The following is a 13695-nucleotide window of genomic DNA, read 5'->3' as shown; positions in this document are numbered from 1 at the left end:
AAAACATTTTCACAAACAGGTCAGCTGTGTCGGGACGTATTCTGCTGCTGATTGGTTGAGAACATCAGACTTGCGATAGCTTCCTACTACGAGACGTAATAGATGGTACATGTTCATGTTACGTGTTTTTTCAGATTTCTCACTACTGTCTGTACGTTGGAATATTGGCTTAGGAATGACAGTAACATCTGTACCACTGGGATAAAACTTTTAAGGTTTTAGTTGTTTGCTTTGGCAGAAATTCACACTTCTGAGGCTCCAGTAGTTGTTCTACCAAATTTATCTGGCATGTTCTGTTGGTCTTTGGGCCTGTTATGTGAGATTACCAGGTCTGTTTTAATTAGCATTTATTCAGGTTTAAAAATGTATCTTTGATAAGGAGATCTCTGATGTGCTTTTGGTGTTAAACAGATCTTAAGACTGGCTGATTGATTTCTCAGAGTGGGAATCATGAACTGCATTTTATGTCTTCAGCTTTCCAGTGTGATACCCAGACTTCCCAAAGTAAACTGGAGACAAACAGAGTAGCAAAGTTATTTTATTATTAAAGCTCTACAGAGAAAATTGTCCTAAGCTGCGTGTTGCAGGAACAGAGGCAGCAGCCAAAGCTAAAACGTGGGATAAATAAAAGCAGAATCATTTCAGAAATCTTATTAACTTCTCCGTTAGAAGACACAGATCAGAGGGTTAGAGCTGCTCACATTTAATCTCAAACAACGTAGTTCCTTTTTTGACATCTTGAAGTGAAACTTTTTCTCTGTTCACTGATTTTCTAAAACTTGTTCGGCAGAACTCCTGAGGTGTGTATTCAAGTCACAGTCTCCCTGATGCCACTCTCTGCTCCTTTCTGGTGTGTGTTCGGTGTTTTCCAGGTTGCCCTCATCAGTGTGGATGAGGGGATGCTCATCAGCAGCACAGGTTGGACTTAAATTTCTTTCCGTGCTCTGTAACTGAGAGGCCTCAGCTTCAGAAAGCCCAGTCTGGCTGCCAGATGACTCCATGCTGATGGGAGATTCCCCCCCGCTGTGGCTGTTGGACGGCTCCTCAGGCTGATGTGGATCTGAGAGAGGGCTCGGGATGATTCTGAGAGGGAAGTCGACCAAGCTGTTGGCTGGTGGAGACACATGTGAGGGTGAAGAGGTCTCAGTACCTGAGCTGTAGCTGGATTCATCAGTGGCGCGCTGTTGGTCTGCGTCAGCTTGTGTGTTTTCTGCATCCCTGCAGGTGTGAACACTGATGCCCTCAGCTGCTTTAGGAGTGTGTGTGCTATCTGTTTGATCTCGTCTTTCTGAAGTCTGTCCGGTTGGGTTTGGCGTGTGAGGAGGCTCAGTTTGTTCTGGTGAATGGACTCCAGAGTCCAGGGTGTGACAGCGACCCAGGGGCCGCTCCTTCAGACGACACCGAGCATCAGGAGTTTCTAAGGGGCTGCTGACCGCCACCGTTTCCCCCCTCCTCAGTCTTCGCCTGTCTGGATTCACCTGCAAAGAAAAATCAACCAAGCTGAAAACTGAATTCAAGCTGGCATATGGGTTTTTTCTACTAAAGAGATGTAGTCATACCAGCTTCCACTAAAAAACTCAGGCCTCAGAAACATTTTTTACATCTTTAATGAAACAAGCAGAGGAGACAATGTCTTGTTATCCTTTGTACCACGGTTCCTTCTGGACTAATGTTAACCGTTTCACAGCCCTAAAGATATATATACTCTAGTAGCCAACTATAAACTTATACAGCAGATGGTATTTTAGAAAAAGGTCCTAAATCTGAAATTAATCCTGACTTTAAGGTCAAGATGTTGTCCTGATTTAACTGTTCTGTGTCAAAGTGTCTCAACCAATTCAATTCTAGGTTAAAGTCAGAAAATAAGTTTTGTAGTTTATTAATAAAGGCTATTTTATGGCTGATTATTGTCATAATCAGACTTGTAACACGTTAAGAAGAAGTTCATAAGGTTAGAAACATGCTTTCTTAGCAGAAGGACTTTAAAGATATGGATGGATAGAACAAAGCAGACGAATGATAGTCTGTTCTGACTCTTCAGTTTCATTTGTGCAACTTATATACATGCTTGATAAATCTCAGTAACCTTAAACAAACTTAAAATAAGTATTCATGAACTCTGTAGCTGTAACAGGTCATCTACCCATCACAGTGTTAATATGAAAAATAGTTAATTTCACATTTTTTATGGTCTGTAAATGTGTGCAAATGTAGATTTTATGTAGGTCTATTCATACAATATAATTTACATTTGTAAAAAAAGTGCATTCACACAAGGATAGTCCTGACACTGTACAACTGGGGATGGTTCACTTTGGGGGTACAACATTCTTCTGGACCAAGTTTGCGTTCAAGTTTGCACGAACGAATTGGACTTTTATAACATTCCCCACCAGAGGCTGCATCAAGTATTACTGAAGGAGAAGAAACAACAAAGAAGAAAACCTGTTCATCTATTGGTTCATGTAGAATAACTTCTGTTTCAGATCCTAGCATTCTTTACCATATTTCTATCAGAACTTTTACACATCCTCCCATCCAAAGCGCCTTTCGTCCCAACCGTGCTTGGCTGAGTTCACTCACCCAAAATGCACTTTGCTTCGTAGTCTGCTTCCTGTTTTTAGTCCACTTGAAGCAGACCGAGATTTGTAGGTGGACCAAGTCCACGTCTTTGATCCGAATTAGAGTTTGTTTGCACATTCAAAGGTCCCCAAGAAAAGCAGACTTTCCAAGCAAATGGACGACGATTTGCACCCTAAATGTTCTTACTGACTTACTTCATATTTATATATGAATGAATGAATGAGTGAATGAGAAGAGTGTACCTGGTTGAGGACCGGTGAACTCCTGGAAGGAGGGCTACAGGAACCTTTCCTCATCTGCTGAATCCTGAATCAAAGATCATCCAAACACACACTTCAGCTACTGCACCACCTTTGAATGATGATGTGGAGGAGGTGGGGTTTTTTTTACAGCCTACCTGGTGATGGACTGGGCCAGCTTCTGTTTCCTGCTGTTGGAGTTATCCTGCAGCCTCAGGCGCTGCACAAACGAATGAGCTGCAAATACCAGAAAACTGATTTAGCTCTAATGAGACTCAACACCTATAGTTCATGTAGAATGGAGAATAGATTTGTTCCAAAGACTGCAATAAATCACATTTTCTACAAGAGGTTCCTAACAATATTCACAGATAAGCTGAGACACTAGTACTTAAAGTAAGTGGTGATATCAGATACCCAGAGCTCCTTTGGGGACAGACAGGAGTTTGAGTGGTTCAGCATCAGGTGAAAGTCCAGATGCTTTCTGCAGAGCTCTTAGGATTTCAGTGTTCTGCAAAAGAAAAAATGAACAAATTGGTGTTTCTGCTTATATTCTCGTTTTCACTAAGTCCACCCCATGATTCAACACCTTGTAGAACCACCGTCAGCTGAAACTAACGGAAGTAATGAGCACATCCAACAGCTTGACTCTTTCCTTTTTCAGACATTCTGTTGTAGATCTTCTGCTGTGTTTGGGATCACTGCATGGGTGTAGAACCGGGACACGTCCCTATTAATATCCAGCAACTCCTGAGTTGTCTCTATCGTTTTCTATCGCACAAACAGCTGAGAGATCCGTCAGTTGAGATCCATTTCAACTGACATGATTTCGTTTCTTGCTAATGTGACTGGCTTTCCTCGTTCACTGACTGTTAAAAGAACTAGCACTGCTAGCTCGCGCTAGCGAGAACGGTGCTAATGGTAGTTGTGTCTTCAGAACTTCAGGAGCAAGGAAAAGAAAGGAGGAATTTTAGAGTGAATCTTAATGTTTAAGTCACAAAGAAATAATTTTCTTCACTTCTATTTAGTCATTAATAAAGGTGATAAAAACAGTCACTATGAAAAACATGCATAACATGAATAAATGTGTTATTTTGTCAGGTGACAGAATCAAAGCAGCAGTTCAGAGAGGAGGAGCTGATGAGGAAGATGAAGAGGAAGGTGACTTGGTATTATTAACTGAAATGTACTCAGTCATGATACAGCATATTAGACCTTCACATAATATTGTTCAGACTTAAAAATAAATTTTTGTTTGGATCAGATCCCTGAAAATATGAACAAAGCAAATAAACAAAAAGAACAAGTTAACTTCCAAATAGAGGCGATTTTTCTATCCTCCATCATTCTGAGCAGTTGGGTTTCATTTCCTAAGAAACAGGCAGTTCTTCAGTTTTCACCACCAGCAGCAGACGTCTGCTCGCCTTTCACCTTTCATGGTTTGTCTGTATGTATAACTTTTCCTGTGCTTTCTTTATTTGAAACTTTATGATATATATATATCTGTGTGTGTGTGTGTGTATATATTCGTGTATTCATGCTGCACAAATTGAAATTTAGATTTAGTTTGTTTCTGCGGCAAACGATGCTACAAATGTTGCTTTACACTTCGTTTTGATAATATATAATAAAGCTTTAGCTGTTTACGCGCTGCACTTCGTTGCTGCTGGTGGTCACGTTTCCTGCCGCCTCCCTCTGCTACACATTCTGGTTTTCTGTCTGATGGATTATTGAACGTATGTCCATAAATCATTTTGTCGTTTCCGACCATCAAGCCCTTGTGTTGACGCTGCCGTCATGGTCCATCAATGAATTAATAAACTGAATTGTGTGTTACTAGTGACGGCAGGTGTGTTGTGCAGAATGTGCCATGCATGCCAGGTGGTGGGCATGAAAGGATGCAGCAGCATTGCTGATACTTTTTAGCTTTTGGCAGACAGATTAAACACAACTGGCAGAAATGTCCTGCTTTCTGAACGTCTGACAAACCGCCCACCAACATCTGTGTAGTCTTGTGAAGTTAACGAATATTCACACACGTCTCTTCAAGTTTCAGTCATCAAAGAGCCATTTTTAGCTTGTCATGGAAAAATAAGGGTGACGACGAAATAGTTTCATCATCACCACTGACGAAAACAACACTGGTGTGTAGGGAACCACCTTTCCACCGAGTTCATAAGCGCAGTCCAGCGGCGTCCTCTGCTTCTTGTTCCTGAGTCCAGGTGAGGCCCCACCCCTTAACAGCAGCTCCACGAGCGCCTGGTGTCCTCCTCGCACTGCCTCATGCAGAGCAGTGTTCCCCTGATGGTTTGCTATGTTCACCAACGCGTTGCTCTGGACAAACACCAAAATTTCATCAGAAAATCCTTCATTTTTTTCACATCGCTATATCCTCTCCGACTGTATTCACCTTTAACAGCATGGTGGCCATTTCCAGATTTCCACAGAGACAAGCGTGGATCAGGGGAGTGTTTCCATAGTGATCCTTCTTATTTAATTTGCCATTGCACTCCAGCAGAAACCTCACCACCTAAACAGCGAACATAAAAATCGTTACCAATAATAACAATGTCAATAATAATAAGAATATTTAAAGCCACAAGCAGCGATGAAAGCCCTCGCACCTTGTCGTGGCTTCGGCCTACGCTGCAACCATGTCCCCTTGCGACCACCCTGGCACGGCACTCTCACCCCTCCCTGCAGCCATGCTGGTACAGTAATATATTTCTGAGTAATGCAGGTCGTTAACTGTTAACTAACTTCCTGCTGCCAGGGGCTATGGTTTGACAACATTTAGATAATGTAAACACGGTCAGGATGTTCAAAGATGTGCAGATTGGGCTTTGTCTGCACAAGTTAATGAAAATCAGACTGTTTTGATTTTGAGATCATAATCTGTAGAAGTTTGTTAAAATATCTTTCAAACCCTTTATAATCGTCCTCTGGAAACTGGGCCTAATGGCAGATACAACACCATAAGCTAAGGGTTGTCTGATGTGCCTGCCTAGAAAGCTGTAGAGTCAGACTGACTCTAAAATAATATTTAATATCTTAAAAAGGAAAGCAGCACAAACAACTGGGACTATTTTCACTCAGCCTTCGGAGGTGGCTCCGCTCTACAAGGTCATTTCTGTCAGCTTGGTGAAACTGACTTCTGTCAAATGGAAAATATGAGCAGATGTAATTTTTTTTTCCACTTTTTTTTTTTCAGCAGTTCATGATCCATAGTATCAAAAACTTTCTTAAAAACCCTACTGCACATTCTTTCTTTGTTATTTGGTCATGAGCAGTTGTTTGTGCTGTATGTTGTGTTTTCTAATGAATTCCTCTAATCTTGAAAGGAATATTTTTCCGATATATTTGACAACTGTAGCAGCAATAAAATAGGTCTATAGTTTGAAAGTGCATGTTTGTCACCTGATTTATTATTATAATTGTAATTTATAAAAAAAAAACAATTAGGAATTGACTGAACGTGTGTGAGATGTTTTGCATAAAAAAATCTTTTTTTTTTTTATCAAAGACATATGTAGTCCACTGCAATCTGTTGAGTTCTTACTCAGTTTTTTTACAATGTCAATATCTTTTTAATCTGTTCTCTCTATGAATATGGTTTCTTTTATATTTATTATTTTGCTACTCACATTTTCTGCTTCTGGTTGTTGCAAAATCCTTCATCAAATTTGGACCCATGCTTACAAAAGCAGCCACGTCTATGTCAATTATAACTGAGTCCTTCTTGTTCAAGAAACTGCTGGGATACTCTGCCCTACCAGTTCTTTTTTTGATAATACTGTTGAGTATGTTCCATGTATTTTTACATTATTTTTATTGCCTCTAGTAATTTGCTGTATAAGTAATTAATTCATTTTCTATACTGCTTAATTCAGGGAAGCTGGAGCCTTTGTTAGCATTTAGCAGGAAAGAGGAAGGTCGGGATCAGCTGAGGAAAGACACACTGCAAGCAGCAGAGATGGACGTCCATGAGGATGAAGACCCTGGAGAGCTACAGACCATGAGGAGGACACCTGATGCTGGTGAAAAAACAGGTGAACAGATGAGGTTGGAGGCAGTAACGTAGCATCAGAGCTCCGTTCCTTATCTGTGGGGTCGTAAGGATCGATGTTATTGATTGTTGACAGTTTGGCCAAATACCGATCCCGGTCCTGTCACTGTACGGTGTCCTCTCATCATTCTTCTCCATACTGGCGACTGAGGAAATGGTTTTAAAACGTATTTCTAACTAAAATACTGCTCGTTTATATCCGAGATGCAACCAATACGGTGGGGGTGGGGGGTGTCGGCTAGTTAGGGTGACAAAGACCGATTACTACGAAGGAGAATACTTTAATTCTGATTGATTTAATACTAAGTAATTAATTCCTAATTAAAAACACCATGTAACCAAGGCCACTGACTCTACAGTAAGTACAGAGATTTAAAGTAACAGTGGAAACCAGCCGAGGCTCGAACCACCAACCTTCTTGCTGTGAAGCCGCAGTGCTAACCACCACCACCACACCTTTTATTATTTCGAATAAAACAAACAAACAAAAACAAGGTATATGACAGACAAATTAACAGGAATGACTAGAAATAATAATAATAAAAATGCTGTAATGATGCTTTTTATTATTTCTAATTATAACTGTTAATTGTTTTTATTAACTTGCGTTTTTCTTCAGCATTTGTGTTTTTTTTCCTTAAAATACATAATAACATTTTTTTATTACACGTGTTTAATTTTTCACCATAACTTTGTTGTACTACGTTTTTGTTTTAATAGTGGATATTGTTTTCAGATAATATGATGGATAAAAACAAAATCATAGGCTTCATTAGCATCTTCTATAAAAACCTTTAAAACTTCTTCTTCTTTAAAACTGTTGATTGACTTTTGTGTTATTTATCGTAGATAAGTAACAAGACTGTAAAATGACACGTGCAGGTGGACATCCGAGGTTACGCTGACACAACTTTATGACCTCATAACAACCTCATGATATGTTTATATGTCCTGATACATAAAGTGTAATATGTAAGAACAAAGTAATAAAACAGGAGGTGAGTAAAAAGAGAGGAAAAGAGTTAGCTTTGGGGCTTTATCCTCTTGAGTTTTCAAACAGCTTGTTATTAAAACTGATTAAAGTCTTTAGCTTAATGATCTCAGACTTGCATTAGATGATATAATCAGGCCATGAAGAGAAATATCACTGGTAACCAGTTAAAAACAGCTCGACCGGGTGAGCTGTACTCATCCTCTTAGTTCGGTTCAATGTGGAGCCAACTGATGGAGTTTTGGCAAAGACCAGTGAAAACTGCGACCAGACAGTTTCAGTCTTTTCCATCTTCCTTTCTGCTGAGAAGTCAGATTTATGTTTGACCGTCTTCTACTTCACACCCCACTAAACATTTTATTTTTACCACTTATGTGACACAATAAGTCCCACAGCACAGTTTAAAGATTAACTGTCATTTTCACCTGGAAGTCCACCATCCTGGATGAGAATCCACGTGGTTGCTTCAATTATTACTAAATTTTGTTTTATTTTTGTTATCTCCTGAAAAAGTAAAACAATTAAGACAAAAAGTCAAAAAACAAAACAAACAAACAAAAAAAAGCCCAAAAGATTTGAGTTTATTCTTTAGGTCTGTCTGCATGCTGTGTGAGAGGAATGAAGCTGCTTCCATTCACACTGTGAGAAAACATGGCCTTTTTCCTCCAGTAAAACAATTAATATGCCGACAAAACACTATTAATCCACAAGTCAGATTATTTTTTCTTTATATCTGCACACATCCAAACGGGAGTACCTATCCCAGGACACCCTTATCATACCTGACACCAGTAACAACAAGCGACAATACAGTAAAACAGCTAAATTTATTTCAATACTTGTTGGCTTCTGTTTTATTTGTATTAATCTGTGCAATAAATTTTTCTTAAGTGATAATCAGGAACAAAGACTCTTTCTTCATCAGTTCTTGTTAACGGTGTTCCACGGGTACATTAACAGCTGATATGGAAAAGCTATTTTCTCTAATTCTGCAGTTACAGGAGGACTGATCACATAAAACCTCCCTCCAACAGAATAATGGATAAACTGCTCTCTGATGGTCAAGGCTAACGCTGCTCCTACCTGAATGTGGCTGTTCTGGCTGGCCAGGTGAAGGGGTGTGGCGCTCTGGTTGGTGCGGGCGTTGACACTGGCACCGTGACGTATCAGCAGCGCTGCCAGCCCAGAGTGGCCGTGGAGGGCTGCGACATGGAGCGGCGCGAACCCATCACCGTTACAGCTGTTGACACCCAGAGCGCCGGCCTGCTGCACGGACAGCTGCAGGACATCAGACTGGTTCAAACCCCGTCTCACTGTAAACACTTGGGCTCATTAAGTTCATTCAAACTTTCTTCACACCTTCTGAGTGGGAGCACAGTTTGGACACTGACAGAGTGGGTGGCAGAGCAGGGCCTCGGACCGTAGCTCTCCTTCATCCTCCTCCTCCTCGTCTATCCACTCCAGCAGATAGCGCACCTGAAACACAGACACTCTTTAATGAGTTTCCTTTCTTTAAACCACGTGATCAGAAGGAGGTGATCAGCACTGAGGTGTAGACGATGCTGCTGCTCACACAACTCACCATCTCCACGTCACCATCGGCTACAGCTCGCAGCAGCTTTTCCACCTGTCAATCAAACACACAGCATCAGACTGCAAGCACCAAAGCAGCTTCTGACGTCTCCAACGCCTTTTTTACCAACTCCAGTTCCAACATTAAAATGTCAATAAAAACTGAACTGAATGACTTTCAGAAATCAGCATTTTATTCAAAATTTTATTCATGGACAACATCAATGCTGAAACTAAGACATTTTATCATTTCAAGGAAAATATGAGCTCATTTGAATCTGATGGCAGCAAAATGTCTGTAAAAAGTAGTTCCAGGGTGATGTTCGGCACAGTGTAAAAAGTAGTTCCAGGGTGATGTTCAGTACGGTGTAAAAAGTAGTTCCAGGGTGATGTTCGGCATGGTGTAAAAAGTAGTTCCAGGGTGATGTTCGGCACGGTGTAAAAAGTAGTTCCAGGGTGATGTTCAGCACGATGTAAAAAGTAGTTCCAGGGTGATGTTCGGCACGGTGTAAAAAGTAGTTCCAGGGTGATGTTCGGCACGGTGTAAAAAGTAGTTCCAGGGTGATGTTCGGCACGGTGTAAAAAGTAGTTCCAGGGTGATGTTCGGCACGGTGTAAAAAGTAGTTCCAGGGTGATGTTCGGCACGGTGTAAAAAGTAGTTCCAGGGTGGTGTTCGGCGCGGTGTAAGAAGTAGTTCCAGGGTGGTGTTCGGCACGGTGTAAGAAGTAGTTCCAGGGTGATGTTCAGCACGGTGTAAAAAGTAGTTCCAGGGTGATGTTCAGCACGGTGTAAAAAGTAGTTCCAGGGTGATGTTCGGCACGGTGTAAAAAGTAGTTCCAGGGTGATGTTCAGCACGGTGTAAAAAGTAGTTCCAGGGTGATGTTCGGCACGGTGTAAAAAGTAGTTCCAGGGTGATGTTCGGCACGGTGTAAAAAGTAGTTCCAGGGTGGTGTTCAGCACGGTGTAAAAAGTAGTTCCAGGGTGGTGTTCAGCACGGTGTAAAAAGTAGTTCCAGGGTGGTGTTCAGCATGGTGTAGCATCTCTTCTTCTAACATGGCTGGAAATATCTGGGAAGTGAGGAGACCAGTTGCTGGAGTTTTAGGAGAGGAATGTTGTCACATTCTGGTCTGATGCAGGATTCTAGCTGCTCTACAGTCCTGGACCTTCATTGCTGGATTTTTGGTTTCATGACGCTCAAAATTTTTTCTATTGGTGAAAGATCAAGGGCCTCATTTATAAAGCTGACGTAGGAAGAAAACCCAGCGTACGCCAATCATAGTCGACCTTTGGCAGTTATGAAAACAAAACTTGACGGGAAAACTTTCCTATTTCCATGGCAACTCTGACCCTCCCGTAAGCACAAAATCTAGAAAAAAGGGAAACGACGACACCAACCGTACAGAATAAAATCAAGGAAATCACGACAACCCTACATCTGAGAGACTCTGCCTCTCTGAAATGCTCCTTTTATACCCAGTCATGTTACTGACCTGTTACCAGTTAACCGGAATAGTTGTCAAATGTTCCACCAGGTTGCTTTTGATTTGTACCAATTACTTTTCCATCCTTTTGTTGCCCCTTTTTAAGCACTTTTACAGATGAGTTGCTTCCATCAGATTCAAAACGAGCTATTATGTATCATGTAAAATGTCTCAGTTTTAACAGTCGATACGTTGCATACTGGAAATTAAATATAAAAGCCTATAAGAGCAAGTTGTTGCACGTGTTGGCTCGTGGACACAGTAACTTTAACTTGTGTCTCGACAACTAGACAAGCCAACAGCGGCTGTAAAGGTATGTCAGTCCCCCCCTGCTGTTGCTACAGGTGGTACTACCAGACATTAGTCCTGCTGATGGTCCTTTAACTGAACTGAAGTTAGTTTATGATGGGGTTTGGTTTTAAAACAGCTTTGCTTGGTTTCCTGTGCTGCGTTTTGCAGTCGTTCACCTCTCTGTGTCGGACTCTCTCTGCCTCCGGTTTGGGCTCAGAACCTAGAGAAGATGTGCTGGAGATGGATGAGCGACGGCTGCTGCAGTCGGAGGCCAGAGGGGAGCAACTGGGAGACTGACGAGGACAGGGAGGAAGAAGAGGAAGAGGAGGACAAAAGAGAAACACAAAGAAAAATTATAAAAGCATAGTAAAATCTTACCCTTTAACCCAAAATTAACAGCTTTTTTTTTACTTTAGTACTAAGTAATAATGATTTTATGTTTTTTTAACAAAGATCTGAATCAGATCAGTCCAAAGTCTTTAATAGGAAAGAAAAACTGCAGAAATGATCCTTTATCCTATTTCTTTATAAAGAAATTTATTTATGCTGCTCTGCTGCATCTGATTCTGACATTTACTCCAGAGTTTCGTCACAGTTACAAACAGTAACCAGGAATATAGAGTATTAATTATTAGTTTAAATCAACTAAAAAGAGCTTTATAAACACTACTGCTGAAAATATGACTTTTTTTATCTTTGGAAATCCTAACTTTCCACCGTCAAACAAAAGTACGAACAATCACTGAACCAAAACTCTTGGCCTTCGCTCTCATTCTGGTCTACAGATGGTGGCTCTGAACCTAAGAGCAGAACTTGGGAGAAAAGCTTTTAAATCCTTCCATTTGGAATAACTTCCAAACTGATTTGAAACGAACAAATCGGATGTCTCTGAAGGAGTTTAAGTTGAAGGGTTTGAAAAGAAATCTGCCTGTTTTTAAACCTCTTCAAAGCATTGAACGCATGCTGTATTTCATGTACCTGCTCACTTCCTTTTATCTGCTGTGTTGTAATAGCTGATGTCTATTTGTTATTTGGTATAAAATCAACTTTGCGGGTGTTCTGCCTTCTTGGCCAGCTCACTCTTTTTTATCTGGTTTTATAAAGAAGAAATAAAAAAAAAAAAAACTATAAAATCCATCACACGGGACAAAAGTCTACTCAGTCCATCCCATGTAGAACAGAGGCTTTATGAAGTCAACATCTAAAGTTCTTTTTTGGATTTTGGCTGCCATTTATTTTCTGTTTTGATGATCCCATATCACTTTAACTATATTTTAGGTATTTTTCTAAAGTTTTCTATTTAGCAAATCCATCAAGAGAGCAAATAAGACTCACATCTATCCTGCTGCATTGGTGGCCGTTCTGAGTGGTTTGCAACAACATGAGGATCTACAGGAGAAGAAAACACACGTATGAACAAAACATGGTAGTCCACTTATTTCACAGAGGTCATTGCAGTGAGTGTAGACCGAAGAAATGAACTCTGATCGTAGGGCTGGAGGATAATTCAATAACAATATATACGATCAACAGATGTGTGATGCGATAGAAAAAAAGGGTTGATAAAATGTTTCCCTTCCTTTTCATTTTAGCCTGTCATGTAGCTTAATGCTACAGTCATTACTTTCTCCCAAACAATGACAAACGCAGAGCCAGGCACATCTTTCACCAAGCCCCCGCCCCTCCCAGACCACAGAAGAGAGCATGTTGCAGCACATTTTTAATCCAGTTTAAACAAAATAACCGTTGACTTGTATTCATCTATGAGCGTTCCTGCCAGGACCAAGATGGCGACCGCGTTGACGTGTCGCAGCAGTGGACTGAGGCTGTCAGCGCATTGTCCACGTATATATGTCTATGTGTCTGATTTCCTTTCTGGCCCTATCTGAACTGCTGAGCTTGACGAGTTCTGGACGTCCTGGAAGACACAACGAACCCGCAGCGCAGCCGGAACACGGTGCACACACACCCGGAGAAGGTTGGGTGTGAAACTGGTAGTGTGCTATTGCCACCAAAACAAGCTATTCTGTTTATTTATTTATTTATTTTCATCAAAGAATTATTTAAATATTTTTTTAGCAGATTTTCCGGTCACTCTATTTATGTTTGTCAGTATTTATTGACGTTACTCAGGTCTTTTAAGTTGATTTCTTTTTCTTTTTTAAGAACGTACAGTTATGGTTAAAAAGGTGTGTTCATTATTAAAAGTAGGTCAATAAGCATTATCATAAAAAAAGCCAGGGCTGCACTTAAAACATATTTTTAATTTTTTTTTATAATTATCAGTATCGATCAATAAATGTTTTTTTAAATGTACATGCTTTCTATCTGTATTGTCCAGCCCTATCTGATTGCTTCACTTTCGAGTGATTCCTGGTTCGGTTCTCTTCCAAAGTGAAAACAAACAGACCACCAAGTGAACCAAAGAGAGGAAGTAACGTAGATCAACATGGTGGATATCTGGCTGCCTCT

At 40.6% G+C, this 13695-nt stretch overlaps 1 protein-coding gene across 1 annotated transcript in view; it reads right to left on the bottom strand.

The window, feature by feature from the left end:
- Positions 1-522: 522 nt before the first annotated feature.
- Positions 523-13695, bottom strand: part of ankrd27 (ankyrin repeat domain 27 (VPS9 domain)) — a 48175-nt gene continuing 35002 nt past the window's right edge. The window contains 11 exon segments of the mRNA XM_041997208.1: positions 523-1478; positions 2826-2889; positions 2981-3059; positions 3240-3333; positions 4983-5156; positions 5233-5352; positions 8963-9157; positions 9239-9355; positions 9462-9506; positions 11400-11516; positions 12559-12612. Coding sequence (XP_041853142.1) covers positions 762-1478; positions 2826-2889; positions 2981-3059; positions 3240-3333; positions 4983-5156; positions 5233-5352; positions 8963-9157; positions 9239-9355; positions 9462-9506; positions 11400-11516; positions 12559-12612 — 1776 coding nt within the window. The 3' untranslated portion in view covers positions 523-761.

This window comes from Melanotaenia boesemani, chromosome 10, assembly GCF_017639745.1.
Source record: "Melanotaenia boesemani isolate fMelBoe1 chromosome 10, fMelBoe1.pri, whole genome shotgun sequence".
Taxonomy (NCBI): Eukaryota; Metazoa; Chordata; class Actinopteri; order Atheriniformes; family Melanotaeniidae; genus Melanotaenia; species Melanotaenia boesemani.
This window is presented reverse-complemented; position numbering and strand designations above follow the sequence as displayed.